This window comes from Amia ocellicauda, chromosome 11 (genome assembly GCF_036373705.1).
Source record: "Amia ocellicauda isolate fAmiCal2 chromosome 11, fAmiCal2.hap1, whole genome shotgun sequence".
In the NCBI taxonomy this organism is placed as follows: Eukaryota; Metazoa; Chordata; class Actinopteri; order Amiiformes; family Amiidae; genus Amia; species Amia ocellicauda.
This window is the reverse complement of record NC_089860.1, coordinates 4,115,312-4,133,825: the sequence shown is the minus strand read 5'-3', so window position 1 is coordinate 4,133,825 and position 18,514 is coordinate 4,115,312. Positions and strand designations below refer to the sequence as shown.

Genomic DNA, 18,514 nt, shown 5'->3' with positions numbered 1-18,514 from the left:
GTTATTAATGGACACCAAACGAGCACGATGGGTTGAATGGCCTCCTCTCGATTTGTAAATATTTGTTATGATGTTCTTATATGTTCTGTATCTAGTACTATCACATCTAGATTATTGTCAGGTGGTATGGTCAGGTGCTGCAAAGGAGGATTTAGGAAAGCTACAGCTGGTTCAGAACAGAGTGTCTCGGCTTGCCCTTTGATGCACACTAAGATCTAGTGCATGCATGATAGTCTCTCCTGGTTGAAAATTGAAAATTGAAAATCATCACTTCTTGCTTTTGTTAGAAATATCAATTTACTGAAAATCCATAAGAGTTTGTATAATCAACTCACACTGAGCTCTAATACACACACAAACCCCACCAGAAGCCTCTACACAGTCCCACAATCTAGAACAAAATGAATGCAATGCACAGTGTTGTAGATGGTGGAATGGATCTCACTTCCAGTTCATATTACTAATGCACGTAATAAAACATGCTTCAAAAAACAAGTGAAGCAACACTTTATGGTTGCTCGCATTGGCTCTTGGTGTGCATCGAAGGAATTATAACTATTGATTGTATATTTAATGTAAAAGTAACAAGGATGTACACCGATCAGCCATAACATTATGACCACCTGCCTAATATTGTGTAGGTCATCCTTTTGCCACCAAAACAGCCCTGACCCTTCGAGGCATGGACTCCACTAGACCTCTGAAGTTGTGCTGTGGTATCTGGCACCAAGACGTTGGCAGCAGATCCTTTAAGTCCTGTAAGTTTCGAGTTAGGGCCTCCATGGATCGGACTTGTTTGTCCAGCACATCCCACAGATGCTCGATTGGATTGAGATCTGGGGAATTTGGAGACCAAATCAACACCTTGAACTCGTGATTCATCAGACCAGGCCACCTTCCTCCATTGCTCCGTGGTCTAGTTCTGATGCCCATTGTAGGCGCTTTCGACAGTGGACAGGGGTCAGCATGGGTACCCTGACTGGTCTACGGCTGCGCAGCCCCATATGCAACAAACTGCGATGCACTGTGTGTTCTGACACCTTTCTATCAGAACCAGCATTAACTTTTTCAGCAATTTGAGCTACAGCCTGTTGGATCGGACCACATGGGCCAGCCTTCACTCCCCACGTGCATCACTGAGCCTTGGCCGCCCATGACCCTGTTGCCGGTTCACCGCTTTTCCTTTCTTGAACCACTTTTGATAGGTACTGACCACTGCAGACCGGGAACACCACACAAGAGATGCAGTTTTGGAGTTGCTCTGACTCAGTCGTCTAACCACCACAATTTGGCCCTTGTCAAAGTCGCTCAGATCCTTAAGCTTGCCCAATTTTCAAATATAATTAGGTGTGTATGCAGGACAGGATCTTGCTGGATGTACTTTCATTTTAATTATTGTTTTTGTCTGTAAATGTCTTTTCTTTTGTTTGTCATGATTTATACATTTTGTGTGGACCCCAGGAAGAGTAGCTGATGTACCTGCATCAGCTAATGGAGATCCTAATAAAATCCTAAATCCTAAACCATGCATTTTCTGTAAAAACGAATATCTGTATTTTTAATTATTTAATTATTTTGTATTTGCAAACCTACAAATTGTATCCTGTTTGACAATTACTAATTGACAATATTTGAAAAGTATTGTAACGATTTGCATGGGGGCGGGTGATTGCGATTTTATTTGATTTTGGCTTATTCTCTTGGCTACGGGAATGACGGTCTGGAGCCAGTCCGGACCGTCAAACCCCAAAAAGTATTGCGGCTCCCTGTACCGCCTACGCAGGTTTTTAAGAGCAAGGTCTAGCTTGGTTAGTTGAATCTCCTGAATGTCGGATGGAATGCGATTTTGTAAGCTTCGGATGACTGACGTCCGTGAGACTTAATCGTGTGATCTGATATGTGTGCCACGGAAGAAGATGGATATTGATTAGACGAACGAGTGTCGAGTTATAATGCGTCTGATTTATCATTGAACGGAGTGTCCATAGTGACTCCTGGATTAACAGGGCTGCGTGACAGGGCGAGAGTTCATGGGAATGAGGCGAGTTGGTTTGAAATAATTTCTGATGGGTAGTTTGGGTGTTTAAGGCAAGATTGTTAATCTGTAAGGCGAGGAAAGAAGCCTGGAAGATGAAGGCGAAGAAGGGGTTGAAATGCGATTGAGCGCTAAAAGGGGAGACTCTCGGGAACAGAGAGGCTTGAAGGAAACAGACTGGTATGCAATGATGGAGTAAAGTGCAGAGTTGTGGAGTGGATGGTGATGAATCTCAATGAAGCGTAGCAGACTGTTTAAGGTGTCCATTTATGGAAGTGTGTGGTGGCCGGAGCGATGATTTATGATACTTGCCAATTGTGCTGGTAAATGTTTTTGAGTTGGAAACCCCAAAAAGCGAGATGGTGAAAGAAGACTGCACTACACATAATGAGCGTGAGGGGCAGCACGGAGTGTGAGGGAGAGAACCTGGGTCAGGGCGACGAGCATGGATCCAGCCAGCGCAAGGTGGATGCAATGGAGGGCAGAAGGAGGTACGAGACTAAATTTAACCAGGCTTGAAGCCAAGAGTTGAAATAAAATGGCTGTAGAACAGATCGGAGGGGTGGCCCTGGGTACAAGCAGAACTGAGGAGGGGGTGGAGCTGTGACAGGGTGGCTGAAGAGAGCACGGTAGTAAGAGAGCACAGTAGCGATGCAGAAGGACATGCGTCATGACCTGGAGACGTGAGAAATGTAGCATCTGTAACAGGGCGGGGGTTGGGGGAGGGCAGGGGGACGAGGATGCTGGAGAAATGTCGAGGGCACAACCAGTGACGGGAAAACAGTGACGATGGACAGGCGGGCGGAGAGCAGCCCTGGGTCCTAGCAAGAATGAAAGAGTGGAGGAATAGAGGAGGACAAAGTGGCAACAGAGTTGCCAAGGAAAGCACAGAGACCACACCGACTTTTAATATTCAACATTATTAAATGTCACCCGTCTGAACTCTACATTGCTTCTATATTTACTATTTATATGTTGCCCGTCTAATTAGGTGTTTTTTTGCGATACCCCCCCAACCACACACTTTTCATGTTAATAACAAATGATACAATGTAAATGTCAAGAATAAAATTCCTGTCACTAATTTTAATATTCCAGTTTTTTATTTTGCATTTTTGTAAGTAATTTATTAAATGTTTACTGACTTTTTTTTCTTCTTTGCCTTCTGTGACTAGTTCAACTGTCACGAGCTTACAGTAGCCATGGCTACGTTCACTTGAAACCGCTGAGTTCTGATTGGCTAAGTCAGCCATTTCAGGTTAAAGTATTAGCAATTGGTAAATAATCATGACACGGTGTAAATCTGTGAAATAATATGTCAGAATAGGCTTACAGCTGTCAGTCCGACAGTAATGCGCGATGGGTGCGGGGGTGTCCTTAACACAGACACCTCCAAGATTGTGTATTGGTTATTTCATCTAAAGTATCGACTAAAATATAACCAATAAATTACATCTAAGACCGACGTTGCCTTGGCGTCATCAAAAAGACGTAGGTTGGTTATATTTTGGTTGCCAGACGTTGTGACTCAAATACAACCAAAAAACAATGTCATTATAACGTTGTGTGCCCGGTGGGAGAGCTATGAAAGGGCTCTGGAAACCATGTGAAGAACCTTTTGAAAAAGTGGAGGAGTCTTGAAGTAAAGCAAATATAATCTTTATTACAAGCCAGCTCGGGAGAGTCACTTTTTGGGTAAATCCCTCAGTAAGTCTCAAAGGTTTAACAGAATGGTTACAACTTTATAGATCAAGTTATGTATGGTACTGCATACTGTATGTATCCAATCATGGGGTGGCAAAAAGTGTGGGCTTGGTCTCGGGCTGGTATCCATTGGTTTTGATGGACAGAAGCGAATGCAATGCGAATGATGAAGTATGTAGAATCAGCCATGTAAAACAGCCTATTAAAAAAAATACATTATCTGCTTGACCCTTTGCTTACTCTTAACATGCCAGTATATTAAATGCTAATGTTAATATAAATCATTACACTGGTTTATTCAGCATGGTTCACACCTGGTCTTCAAAAATAAATAAGTTATACAGAAAGTAAAAGTAAAGAAAGTAAATCCCTCCCCTCTGAATTCTCCCATTTACAAAAAGTATAAAAACAAACTTTATACATTTACTTCGGATATCCCAAAAACATATACTTTACTAGTACATTTCAAGAATAATAATTTCATCTAATAATATTAAATTAACATGAAAAACTATGAATCAACTCTTGAACAAGAAAACAACTCTCCCATCTAATTTCATAGATGGAAATAAGACCCTTAGTGAACCATATGATATTTCATGTCATTTAAATGTTTTTGTAAATGTGGGGTGTTCCTTATCAAAGAAAATCAGCAAGAATGTTGGAAATCCTCTGGACTATATTATGGGACATTTCCCTTCACTGGTAGAGTGACCAGACATCCTGCGTCTCACGGGACAGTCCCAAATTTTGTGCGTTTGTCCCACGTCCCGCAACAATTACCAATTAACAATTAATGTCCCACATTATGAGTTTAAGCATAAACATGACAGTGAAATTTTATGTATTAACTTTATTTAAAAAAATATATATCTTCGAAATGTCTGCATTAATTATATAATAATTATTCTGGACACTGTGCTTTTTATGTCTGTGTTGGTGCGAAAGCTAATAATCGGACTTCTGGTTGGGTGATGTAGGTAGGCAGACACGGGCAGAGACAGCTCCCGTGTACACTATTATTTTCCCCCTCTACTCTTTTAAATATTTGCTGATCTTGCATATGTTGACAAAACCTCAGAGTACATTCCTAACTTAAATCTAAGCAAAAGATGAAACGTAGACAAGCTATGGATCATTCCAGCATGGATTCTGTAGGAGATGGGGGCCCTGAAGTGACAACAATGGCAGCTGCACAGCCTGAACCTCTCTCAACATCTACACTAGTTTCAGAACTAGAGAAGCTGCATTGCAGCCCCACCTACAGAGAGTTAACTGTGAACTTTAAAAGTTTGTTTACTACAATTCAGTCATCTTTGGACGCCAATGGCCAACTGTTGATTCATATGGCCAGCGCCTTAATAGTATGGAGCACTCTTTAACAGACAACAGTGACCGAGTCATGGAAGCAACATGTGCAACGTTGGCAGCGGAAAATTATAAAATCAAAGCAAAGCTGGATGATCTGGAAAACCGCTCTCGTAGGCACAACGTTTGTGTCCAAATTCTTCATGCACATACTGAGCAGCAAGGCTCTTGATACTCCGCTGGTGCTTGACTAAGCACATTGGGTGCTTCCACAGATACCAGACCAAAGAACTGGTCAAACTCAAACTGGCAAGGAAGCATGGTCAACTGCTTTATCAGGACAAAAAAATGTGCAGCTATATAGTGGGTTTGTGGTTTTGTAAGCATTTGGGTAGTTGCTTGTCAGTGGTTAGTGGTTCTTATCGCAGGTTAATATATATGTATGTATGTGTTTATACATGTATGTGTATGTATGTGTATATTTTAAGATTTCCACTTTTTATTATTTTTATTATTCTCTTCCTTCTCTTTTCCATTTTTTCCTCATTTAATTACATATTTTCTTTATTGTCACCTTTGATCATTGTTATTATATGGGATTGTGTGATCTCCGACACGCACTCGAGCATTTTGCCGAGTTTGAAGCGGTTGGGATAAGAATCAGCACCTCCAAGTCTGAGGCCATGGTTCTCTCTCGGAAAAGAGTGGATTGCCCGCTCCAGGTTAGGGTGGGGCAGCTGCCTTTAGTGGAGGAGTTTAAGTACCTCAGGGTTTTGTTCACGAGTGATGGAAAGGGGGAGCGTGAGATTGACAGGCGGATCGCTGCAGCGGCTGCAGTATTGCGGGCGCTGTATCGGTCCGTGGTGGCGAAGCGTTAGCTGAGACCTCGGACAAGGCTCACAGTTTACACTTCAATCTACCTCCCCATCCTCACCTATGGTCATGAATGTTGGGTAATGACCGAAAGCACGAGATCGCGGGTGCAAGCGGCGGAAATGAGGTTTCTCCGCTGGGTTGCTGGACTCACCCTTTGGGATAGGGTGAGGGGCTCAGTAATCCGGGAGAACCTCAGAGTAGAGTCGCTACTTCTCCGGATCAAGAGGAGCCAGTTGAGGTGGTTCGAGCATCTGGTAAGGATGCCCCCCGGGAGGCTGGCTGTGCAGCTCTACCGAGCACGCCCCACTGGGCGGAGACCCCGAGGCCGACACAGCACACACTTGAGGGATTATATCTCCCGGCTGTCCTGGGAACGCCTGGGAATCCCCAAGGAGGAGCTGGAATCTGTCACTGGAGAAAGGGAGGTCTGTTCTGCCTTGCTTAGTATGCTGCCACCGCGACCCTCACCAGGACAAGCGGTATAGAAAATGGATGGATGGATGGAGGGATTGTGTGCGGCTTGAGTGGGAGTATCTACGTGCATATATGAGTATTTGTGTAGATGCACATGTTCATGTATGTACTTTATTTTTAGTATTACTTAATAAAACCTATGGATGTGCTTAATATTATTGTTTTTTATCATAACTATTTGTTTTGGTAGAATTACAATGGTGTTTTAATTATCTTAATGTTAATTAGGGACTGTCTCACTCAATCATTTTTTCAATCGTATTTTCACGAACCTATAGCTCACCTTGATTGGGGAGCATAAAGGATGGGGAGTGTTTATTTAAACCTTGAGGGGTTGGACTTTGCAGGGAGGGAACAAGGAATAAGTTTGAAGGGAGGGAAATTAGAATAAGTGGAGGGATAACTTTGTTATTGAACATGTTTAGGTTTTGTTTCTGATGTCCAGCTTTTCTGAGAGGTTAATTGTTGATGGTGTTGTCATATTGATCTATATTACTGTACAGAATTATGAGAGGGTTGCCACATATTATTTTTGTCAAAATACAATTTTATTAATCTGTTCTTTCTTATTGCTGTCCCACTGAATGTTGGGGGATGTGGCCCTCCGGTTAGGCTGATCTCCTGGAATGTCAAGGTGCATGAACGATCCGGTGAAGCATTCTAGAACTCTTTCCCACCTTAAGCAAGTAAAGGCAGATATAATATTTTTACAAGAGACTCGTCTTCATGTGATATATCATCCCTGACTTCGTAAGTCATAGGTAGGGTAGGTTTTTCACTCCAGTTTCAATATTAAAACTTGTGGGGTAGCCATTTTAATTAATTAAGTACAATTTATTCCCTCAGAGGTTATTTCAGACCCAAAGGGATGCTTCATTATTGTTAAAGGTTCCCTCTTCCAGGTACCTGTATTCCTAGTCAATGTGTATGCACCTAATTGGGATGATGTGGATGATTATATTCACATTATATCCACATACACTACTCTCCTCACTTCCACATTTTAATTCCCACCACTTGGTCTTCGTATGTGACCTAAACAGTGCTATGGACCCAAAATTAGATTAATTTAATTTTCATTCATCAGGAAGGGCGTCCTTGACCACTCACTATATGGCCTTGCAATGGGTGGGGAGGGCCTGAGGTCCCCCGTTTGTTGTGCTTTTTCCTCTCCTGTTTGCAGCCCCTGAGCTGATGGGCCACCTCCGTGGCCTAGTGAGAGCTCCCCAGACAGAAGATATAAGAGAAACCGAAAAAATGTATTATAAATAAATCAGAGGGCATGGACACACTTTACACCAGTGGTTCTCAACCTGCGGCCCGTCACACATGGAAGTGCGGCCCACGATATGACACCCATTATTTAACACTAGAAGTGCCGAGCCGATTTGGTTATTAAAATTTGAATTATTCTGTGCTCCTAAATACACTGCGCATACCCGTTCGTGACTTTTCCTAACTATATATGTATTAAACATGCCTACAGCGTTTATAAACACATTTACCGGTCACACATTTATTTTGACCGGTCATTTAAATACATAATAAATCAAATATAACGCATAATCCTGCCTTCCCTTTACAATACAGTCAGTCTGGTGCTTAAGTGGCGATCTCTATTGTCTACAGTTTTTCATATGCTAGAAAAACACACGCATTGTACAGCATTACAGGTGTTTTCTTTCAACTGATTGAGTGGATACAGTGATTACCCACAAATAAACATGGATTGGAAACGGAGGTTGAACATGCCGTGTATATAAACATGACTGATTCAGGTGCATCAGTGATACTGGCAGACAGATAATTTGTGGGTTTGTGCCAGTGTTGTGAAAACACCGCGAGTGAAACGCCAGGTCCAAATGGCACTGTGTGCTTTTACTCTACTGATCAATACGCGAACGCTACTGCACATAGTACAAAGTGCAATAGCGCAGCACATCGCACACAAAATATTGATTCATGGACATGAAGTATAGTCTATATATACTTGTGTGAGAGGTGTCAGGGAAGTTTAAATCTGTATTGTCTTGGTTATTGAATGCATCTGTGTATTCTCTCATTAGTGGGAAACGGTGGTTTACACAGGATGGCGGCAGAGCCTCAGAAATTGGTGTCCTCTGTTTAACTTGTTAGTACTGCTTCTTGTGTTTGAGAAATGCTAGTGCTCTTGCATGTGTAGATCTATTGCAATAATAGATGCAATAATACTTATACACTTAAGTGTAATAGATTAGATTTTCTGTTTGACCATTGTTGATTAAGGTACTCTTGGCAAAAGTGTAAGGGCCCTTGATCTCTAATCTGATGAGCGTAAAACAATTCTCCCCTGAATGGGGAATGGGAAGGGTAACCAACTGGTTTAAGTATTAATCTTTAGTGTGCAGGGAATCCAGGGGAAATGTCATGTGGGAAAATGAAGACATGGGCCCAAGCTTCTTAGGAATATAGTTTTATTAAAATTCTGCCTTCTAGAAAAACAAAACACATAGTTTAGAGTATATGTACCGAAAATATCTAATAAAAGAAAGATGGGTTATAATGCAGAGGATGACTTGTCTGCTGCCTGAATTTAGTATCACCGAGTAACTGTACATCACTGTGTTTATAGGGACTCCAGCACTAGGAATAAATAACACTGTCATAAGACAGGGATACACCATAAGAACACAGTGCTGCAGTTAAGGTCAGCTAATGTATATACACTCTCAGTACAGGCTGGGAGACACGCAGAGCTGTTTGTAGATTTCATAAACTTGCAGGCACACGCAAAGTGGGGGTGCTACAGGTGCGGCCGCACCCCCAAGGTGGCAAGTGGGGGAATGCCATGTAAATTCGGCCTCAACTTATTAACATTTTTTTATGAATGACCTTCCTGGAAGAAACTGTTTAACTGTCAAGCAATTGGTATTGTCATGTGCCTTTTGGAATGTATTGCTTATTCAACCAATTGTTGACAGTATCAGCATCAAGCACTATTGGAAGAGAGCGTTTCTGTATGAATCTGGTAGCAACTGGTTTCGCTCTGATAATGATGCTTTGTTGGATAGCATTACAAGTATCTGTAGCTAATGTACAGAGACACATTTAAAACAGTGGAGAATAAAGGGTTAAAATTCTACATAGGTCTCAATAAACCAACCATGAAACTCCCTGTACCTTTCTTTTAACTAGGGCCGTACCTAACCAATACAAACAGACAACATGAACTTTATAAGTGTAATAGTTATACCTTACATAATTATTATGAATGCAGTACCTGTAAAATTATAGTACACTGATTTTTCATCTACCATATTTTTTATCCTCTTCAGGCACCCTTATTATCCATGGCTATTGTTGGTTGTTGCATTTTGAATGTAATTGTGGTCAAGGGAGTGGCCTAATCTAAACAGATCAATAGGTTTATTTGATATTTGCCTTTAAAATTTTAATATGTTTCCTAATGCCTCTGTATTGTTTGTTTTGACCTGCACAGGCTATTATGAGAATTACCTCCCACCTGCCCAATCACTTGATATCGTACCAGGCTGAAGTTAATAATTCCCATTTGTTAGCACATTGACTATTGCCTAATTTAATATAGGTGAAATCATATAGACAGCATTTCTCTTAAATGTATCTGTGTTGGGGAAAAATAAATCCACCATAAGAAAATACACAAAGGCTTGATGATTCCGCCCTCCTCCTCTGGTGCATTTTCTTATGATAGATTTTATTTTATTTTGTTTTCTACAGAATCAAATGTAATTACTTGGTTTCATACTGCGCCGAAGTTAAATATTCCTGTTCAACAGCACATTGAGTAGCCTATATTAGCCCGTACGTGACCTCGTATTCTACGGATGAAAGCCATTGTTGCAACACAGCTGTTGTATTCTGTTATTGTTTTTAAAGTAAGGTGTGTTTGACATCAGCATGTTTTGGGGATATGGTTTCTATATCTTTTCAATAATTTAATTTACCATCCAATTTTCACAATTGTATTCATGCGTTTGTTTTTAATGTTATATAAAAATTAAATGTATTGACTTGGTTTGTGTTTTTCTTTATTTTGTGCTGGGGTCATTATAAAATCACATGATTTGGTCAATGCATATCATGAAATGGGGGGAAAAAAAACAAATATATTTGAAAATACCCCCTATTTTCAACACCCCCAGTTTGAAATTAGTTCCCGTGTGACTGCTTGCAGGGTCAGTCTTCTCCCTCTCTGTCTATGACTGTCTCCCCCTCTTCAGTAGTGGTAGACCTTTATCTGGTTGTTGTCATCCAGGCCCAACTGGACCAAACCACTCATGGAGGGGGGGTTCCAAGTGTTTGTGAACAGTGGTCTGCGTGAAACAGGTTAAGGAAAATCACCCCCCATCTCAGTGCAAAGGACATGTGTACCCATTGTGTGTGAGCTGTTGGGACATTATGCATTTGCAGGCGTGTAGATGAGAGTCAGTGGAAGGATACACCTTGGGGTCTTTCCTGCGTCTCTCCAGCCACCTCTTGTTGCCGTCGATAAGGCCCTGGAGTCGCTGGCCGTCCAGCTCTACGGTGCTGGTCTGGCCTGACCGCAGGCTGCACACCTGCTCTCTGACACACATACACACGCACACGCACAGTCAATTAAACTGGGATTCATTGAGACACAGATTTAATCTGACACACTTGAACAATGCCTGTGATTCACTGAGACACTGACTTTCACTCTTCTACACTGAGACAGACACACACTGTCACTTATATGCACTGCCATGCACATTGATCAGAGTGATACACTGTCACTCTTAAATACTGACTTCCACAGTTCCACCCTTATAAACAGACACTGAAATGGTGATATACTACAGTGTTTCCCCCAGAAAACTTTAAACGTTCACACATTGATTTAGCCAAGCGACAACGATTTTTGGCCGCCTTGCCTATATATCTGCGGCAAACCCAGCACTAAGACGCTGAGAGTCATTCTCACACTGTGAAATACACTAACAGACACTGAGACACACACTGTCTCTCTGCTACATGTACACGGACATACTGAGTTAATTACCCAAATGGAAAAACTGCTATACTCCCATTCTAAAATACCACCACCACTACCCTGACACTTGCAGACAGACTGATATTGGACGGAGTTGTGAGGATACCTGGCAGAGTTGTATCCCAGGTGGCTCCCTGAGGAAGGGTGGGGTACGCTCTCCTCAGTCGCTCCTGAGAGGAACATACAGACACAGCACAGTCAGCACACACATAGTACCTTAACACTGCAGTCAATTCGCTAGTTCAAGGACAAGCTGCGGTTTAAAGTAATTAAAGCACAGTGGGTTCAGGGAGAACTGGACTGCACTGAAGTCATTTAAACAGCCCTGCTCAGTCTTTACTTCAATCCTGCAGAGAGAACACCTCTGGCAGGAACTGCAGCTTGGTCTCTGCACTACAATCAGCCCTGCACTGCAGAGGGCAATGGCACAGAGTTCCCCTGGCTGTCTATCAAAGATCAATCAATCAATACAGCCATGAAGGCTGAGGCTGTACCGTATGACACTCTATTTAATGCACTATGAACAGATGCATTTTCAAACACTTGTCACCACCAGGGGCCTCACCGGGCAGGAAGTTGTGCCAGTGGCCACCCAGCGTGTCCTCCAGGGCACAGGAGCTGGGGTGGGGTCTCCAGGCCCAGGGGGTCAGTGAGGGGGTGTGGTGGCCACGGGACAGGGGCATGGACAGGGGGGTGTAGACGGAGAAGGGGGTGATGGGAGCCTGCCGCTGAGCAGGGACTTTAATTAGCTGGGACTGCTGAGATCCCAGGACCTCCAGCACAGTGTTGAGCTGCATGGAGATCTGCTGCAGTGAATCAGTCAGGTGGTGCACTTTAGCTGGGACTGCTGGGAGCGGGCCTGGGGTTCTGAGACCTGGGAGAGAGACAGAGATAGAAGGACAGAGAGAGGAGGTGAGTGAGATAAAGAAAGAGAAAAAAGGACAGTGAGAGAGAAAGAGCGACACAATATTACAGCTTATTAAATGGAACACAAATTACCATGTCTCCACAAAACATATGCATGTCCTTTGAGCACTAACTTGGTATTATTTGATTGTATTTATTGTTTTACTCATTAAATCTTGCCTTGCCCTGGCTCTGTTTTGGACAATCCCCAAGTGGAAACATTTTGGCACAACTTTAGCATTGCCATGTCAATTCAGCCCTCTTGAGGCAGTTCCAGGGAGGGGCTCCAAGTGTCTTAGACCCAGTTTTTCTATCAGTGCAGTTAATCTCAGCGCAGGCTTATCTGTGTTTTTCATGGCCTCTTACTGTGTGTCTCAGTGTGTCAGGTGTCAGTTTGTTTCTCAGTCACCTGCTGTTTTGGGAACGTTGATACTGCTGATGTCAGAATCGCTGAAGTCAAAGGTGACCACCTTCTTGTCCGCCATCCCTTTCACTGCATCTTCATCAGACAGCTGGACAGAGAGTGAGAGAGAGAGAGAGAGAGAGAGAGCAGTCATTGAAATTATGAGCTCCTAAAATAATTAAAATATTTCTTGGTTTCTTGGTTAAATAAAATACTACAAATTAACAATACAGATAAATTAAGTAATAATTAACACTAAAGAAACATTTTGAAAGAAAACATTGGTGAAATATTATGAAAACATTTAAAAAAGAAGAAAAGACATCCCAAAGACAAGAATCAGAAGCATAAAGCAAGGAAAGGAAAGAATGAAGAAACTAAATTAGAAGGAAGAAAGAAAAACACTAAAGCAGAGATAAATTATCAATTACTCTTAATATAATATATAATATCAAACTAAAGTTAAAGTTTAGTAGTCAGTTTATATAAAAAAAAAGTGGCAGTTGTAAATTCAGTTGAAAACTGCAACAAGAAAAACGTCTGGTTGTCATGGTTGTCAGCATGCAGGACCTGCAGAGGCAGCAACGCAAAGACCAGGAAGGAGCACAGACTGGGGGTGCTGAAGAGCAACCCTGAGTGTCTGCACACAGACTTCACTCGGGCAGGAGACAAGAGGATGAGAAGCAACCTCATCTTCTTCACTGAGCACACCCAGGCCTGGCACACTGCTGGAGCTGGAGTTTGTGGAGTTCAGGGAGCTCACACTGTCCCGGCCCAGAGAGCAGCCTCACCCAGCAGCTCAGAGACAAGGTGACTCAGCTCAAGAGAGAGCAGGGCAGCCATCACGGAGCTGAGGAGTGAGATGAGCGCCCTGCAGCAGGAGAACGACAGCCTGAGGAGACGCAGTGCAGAGAGAGGACCATCAGGACAGAGCTGCAGGGACTGAGGGAACAGCTCCACCGACATGCTGCCCTGACCACCACCGCTGCCCCAACCAGCAGAGAGAGCCACACAGGAGTTTCCCCGACTCCAAAATAATAATTTCCACACTGCTGCCTCTAGCCGACACCCCCCCCACACATCATCAGTGCTCTCAACACTAAGATCACCAGAGGCTGTGCCGCCCTGCCCAACGTACCTGGCAACTACCCCTCTGTGCGCCCCTGGCACCTCCATGACAGGGTGCATCTAAATCAGGAGGGGGTCAGAGTCTTTGCGAAGACTCTGAAAGATGCAGCCCTGGGCCGCAGCCCAGCCAGCCCACCCCCCTTCAGCAATACCAGCCGAGGCCAGGCAAACAGGGGGGAACAGCCCCCTGGAGCACACGTACCATGCCGCCGCAGCACCAGCCAGCCCCCCATCACTCAGCCTCCCACCCGCCCCACGAGCGCCAGGCCCAGCACCCATCAGAAGCCGCTCAGCTACCTGACCCAGGCCGCCCCTCTGGCCCCCATTGAGCTGGGGGAGATCAAGCAGCTGCTCAGCCTCCTCTGCTCCAGACTGCTGAGCTGAGCCAGAGCACTCGGGTAGGGAAGTGCAATCCCCCTGGAGCACACGTACCATGCCACCGCAGCACCAGCCAGCCCCCCATCACTCAGCCTCCCACCCACCCCACGAGCGCCAGGCCCAGCACCCATCGGAAGCCGCTCAGCTACCTGACCCAGGCCGCCCCTCTGGCCCCCATTGAGCTGGGGGAGATCAAGCAGCTGCTCAGCCTCCTCTGTTCCAGACTGCTGAGCTGAGCCAGAGCACTCGGGTAGGGAAGTGCAATCCCCCTTGTAAATAACTAAAAATAAATATCTGTACACAATGTAACCATACTTTACATAAAATAATAATTACTAGTTTGAAATTCTAGTTTAAATGAAACTTAGATTAAAATGTTGTATTGTTGATAGGCATTTTATTCCACTAAGTACAATATTAGATCAAATTAGTTCATTTACAGCTGGAACATTCAGGGCCTCAACTCCTCGGCTTTCGGGCTGAAGAGCACAGACCCTGAATTCATTGAAAGCATTAAAGGAGTTAGATGTGTTAGTTCTGTTGGAGACATTGTGCCGTGCAGAGGTGCCTACACACTGCCCCCTGGGCTACAAGGACGTCATTGTGCCCTCAACTAAACTGAGCACAGTGAGGCACAGCAGGGACTCTGGGGGGATCATTGTGTGGTACAGAGAGGAGCTGGCCAACTACATCAGCCCAGTCAAACAGGGTCCAACACACACGGCTTCAAATTAAGAAGCCATTCAAATTCACTGTCAGGCAGCAAACCCCCCTGTCAGACTACAACCAAATCACGGTGTTCCTGAAAAGAAGTCAGGCCAGCAACACTCAGACACAGCCCAGTAAGCTGTACAACCTTAATCAAACATACAGATGGACTCCAAACAGCACAGAGGAGTTTAACAAAGCAATCAGTTCTACAGAAATAACCGACATCTTCAACACTTTCCTCAGCTCACAGTACCAGCCTGATTTGACAGGACTAAATCTGGCCATAAATGATATCAATCAAATATTTCAAATTGCCCCCACAATGGCAAATCTTAAAAAGATAAAGAAAAAAAGATAAACCAGAATCACAAACACACAGACATGGTTTGATGATGAGTGTAAATCAATACAAACAAATTTAAGGCACCTATCCAATTCAAAACACCATCAACCACATGACACAGAACCAAGCCAGCAGTACTGTGAGACCCTAAAACACTACAAACACACTCTTAAAAAGAAAAAACAGAAACACACAAACAAAACACATCACAGACATCGAGAAATCTGTCGACCAAAACCAGTTCTGGGTAATGTGGAACAATTTAAATTCAACAAAACAACAGAAATACAAAACAGAACCATTTGGTAAAAATACTTTGAAAACCTTTATAAAGATATCCAACAAAATGATTTGACACACGAACAAAAAAAACAAAATTACTCGAACAATCAATTAAAAATTATCAAAACACAACTGACGCTCCAATCACCCTACAGGAACTATCTAAAAAGCTCCAGGCACTTTCACCCAGAAAAGCCTGCGGCCCAGACAGCATCAGCACAGAGACTCTCAAACACAGCAGCCCACAATTGCAGGAGGCTGTGCTTAAATTGTTCAACATGGTCCTCAGTACTGGTTACTTACCTGACATCTGGAACCAGGGGCTGATCACCCCAATTTATAAGAGTGGAGACAAATTCGACCCCAACAACTACCGGGGCATCTGTGTGAGCAGCAACCTGGGGAAGGTGTTCTGCAGTATCATTAACACCCAGATACTGGCCTTCCTTACCGAAGGAAGTGTCCTGAGTAAGAGTCCTACCAAATCACCGCACTACAGATCATATTTGCACCCTACACACCCTCATAGACAAACACATCCACCAAAAAAGTAAAGGCAAAATCTTTGCCGGTTTCATCGATTTCAAAAAGGCATTCAATTCCATTTGGCACGAGGGACTTTATTACATAATTCTTTAAAGTGGTGTAGAGTCTATGATATTATAAAATCAATGTACACAGAAATGTGCAGTAAATGTGCAGTAAATGTGCAGTAAAAATTGGCAATAAAAGAACAGAGTTCTTCACTCAGGGGCGTGGGGTGAGGCCGGGCTGCAGTCTGAGCCCAACACTGTTCAACATCTACATCAACGAGTTGGCAATGGTTGGAGCAGTCTGATGCTCCTGGCCTTAACCTAAATGACACAGAAGTCAAGTTCCTGCTCTATGCAGATGACCTAGTCCTGCTGTCGCCCACAGAACAGGGGCTTCAGCAGAACCTGGCACTGCTAGAGCAGTACTGTCAGTCCTGGGCCCAAGGAAACAAATACCACTTCACTCTAGGCAAAACTACCCTAGAACACACCTCAGAGTACACTTACCTTGGCCTGACTACACTATGTAACACAATTTTTGTTCCTGGGTAGTAAGTGTTATTTGCTAATTGCTTTTCCTCAAAAGTATAGAAAATGGCTATTACTCCCCACAAACTTTGCTTTTGTGACCAGGACAGTGATATTTTGAAATTTACCTATTTCCAATGAGAAAACAGGAAAATTTGTGTTTTTCGTTCACAAAGTCAGAAAAAAACAACATGAATCCAAATTAACACGTACTAATGTAATACAAAAATGACAACAGAAGATTTAGAAGTGAGTAGTTTTTCAAGATTTACGATTATACTGTAAATCACTTTCATGAATCAGCCCCCAAATGTAGTCTCCCATCATGATCTCGTTATACTGTCCTTGGTAGCGGCGTTCAAAGTCCAGTATATCCTGGTGGAAGCACTCGTCCTTGCTCCTCCGAGTCACCAGAGTCTCAACCAGCTCCACATAGTTTTCGGCCTTGTGATTGCCCAGGAAGCTCCGAACCACTGCGACAAAGCTGTTCCAAGCCAGCTAGTGAGCTTCTTGGGGAATTCATTGCACTCCACTCCTGGAGTGCACCAGCTGGACATAGGCCTGACTTAAGACTACCTCCAACTTAAAACTATAAATAAGCCTGACTGAAAATGTACACCTAGTACACCACCTGGACGTACCTCTTTGCTTGAGTTACACCTGGGCTTAAGTCCTACGTCTAGACGTAAGGATTTAGTCCCAGGTGATACTATTTAAAACAAATAGAACGTAAAATCAACGTGCATATCAATTCAGTAAATTAAATCAATAACGTTAAATAAAAAAATATGCTACGTTTAGTACATAGGTTACAATACCAGCAAGCTCTTAGGCATGAATGAGTGCTAAGAGATCGAAACAATCCTTTAGATAAATATGACAACCAGGAATTGTTTGAAAGGTTTTGTTTTCATCTTAAATAATTAATTTAATTAATTGAGGAAATATCAACTGATATTCAACACGGGTCTGATCGGAACAACGCACTTCCCCCAGCAGTGCAAACAATGATAGCGCTACGATTTTATGCCAATGGTGCCTTTCAAAATACAATGGGAGACATGAGAAACGTTCACAGGACGGTCATGCAATTCGCCGAGTTTCGCTGGCGCTGCAACGACGGATGAGCAGGTATGTGTATTACCCATCTGACAGACACTGCAGCTATGAAGCAGAAGTTCAAGCAGAAATCTGGAATCTCCGGCATAATTGGCTGCATCGATGGTACACACTTTCGAATCCAAGCCCCAGCTCAAGATGAATAGATATATGTAAATCGAAAAGGTTACCACTCCCTAAATGCCCAACTTGTCTGCGATGCAGACATAACCATTATTAATTGTGTAGTGAGATGGCCCGGGTCAACACACGATGCCCGCATTCTTAGAGAAAGCGCTCTATACCGGGACTTTCAATTAAGAAAATTAACTGGAGTCCTTCTTGGGGACAGTGGGTATCCTTTGTTGGGATGGCTGATGACGCCAGTGCTATCGCCCCGAACCGAAGGAGAACGCAGTTACAACAGCACACACACTGCCACACGCAATGTCATTGAACGCTGTATCGGTGTGTTGAAGAGACAGTTTCATTGATTACATGGGGAAATCAGAATGCACCTGAGAGAGCATGTACCGTGATCGCTGCTGTGATTGTGCTCCACAACATGTGCATCAAAAAAGGCATCCCGCTGCCTCAAGAAGATGTCGCGCAGGCTGTCGCAGCAGATGATGGGAACATTCTGCACCACCCTGGCGGGATCCGAGATGACATAAATGGGCGCTTGGCTAGAAGTTGCTTCATAAACACTTACTTTTAAATGTACTTTTTAATAATATTTATTTATTTAATATCTATTTAATAATAGCAAATGTAT

At 43.3% G+C, this 18,514-nt stretch overlaps 1 protein-coding gene across 1 annotated transcript in view; it reads right to left on the bottom strand.

The window, feature by feature from the left end:
• Positions 1–8,833: 8,833 nt before the first annotated feature.
• cep164 (centrosomal protein 164) overlaps positions 8,834–18,514 on the bottom strand; it is an 84,014-nt gene continuing 74,333 nt past the window's right edge. Inside the window, exons 25-29 of the mRNA XM_066716415.1 lie at positions 12,745–12,847; positions 11,995–12,303; positions 11,536–11,599; positions 10,859–10,981; positions 8,834–10,731 (exon numbers count right to left, since the gene is read on the bottom strand). Coding sequence (XP_066572512.1) covers positions 10,635–10,731; positions 10,859–10,981; positions 11,536–11,599; positions 11,995–12,303; positions 12,745–12,847 — 696 coding nt within the window. The 3' untranslated portion in view covers positions 8,834–10,634. The remainder of the gene's footprint in view (positions 10,732–10,858; positions 10,982–11,535; positions 11,600–11,994; positions 12,304–12,744; positions 12,848–18,514) is intronic.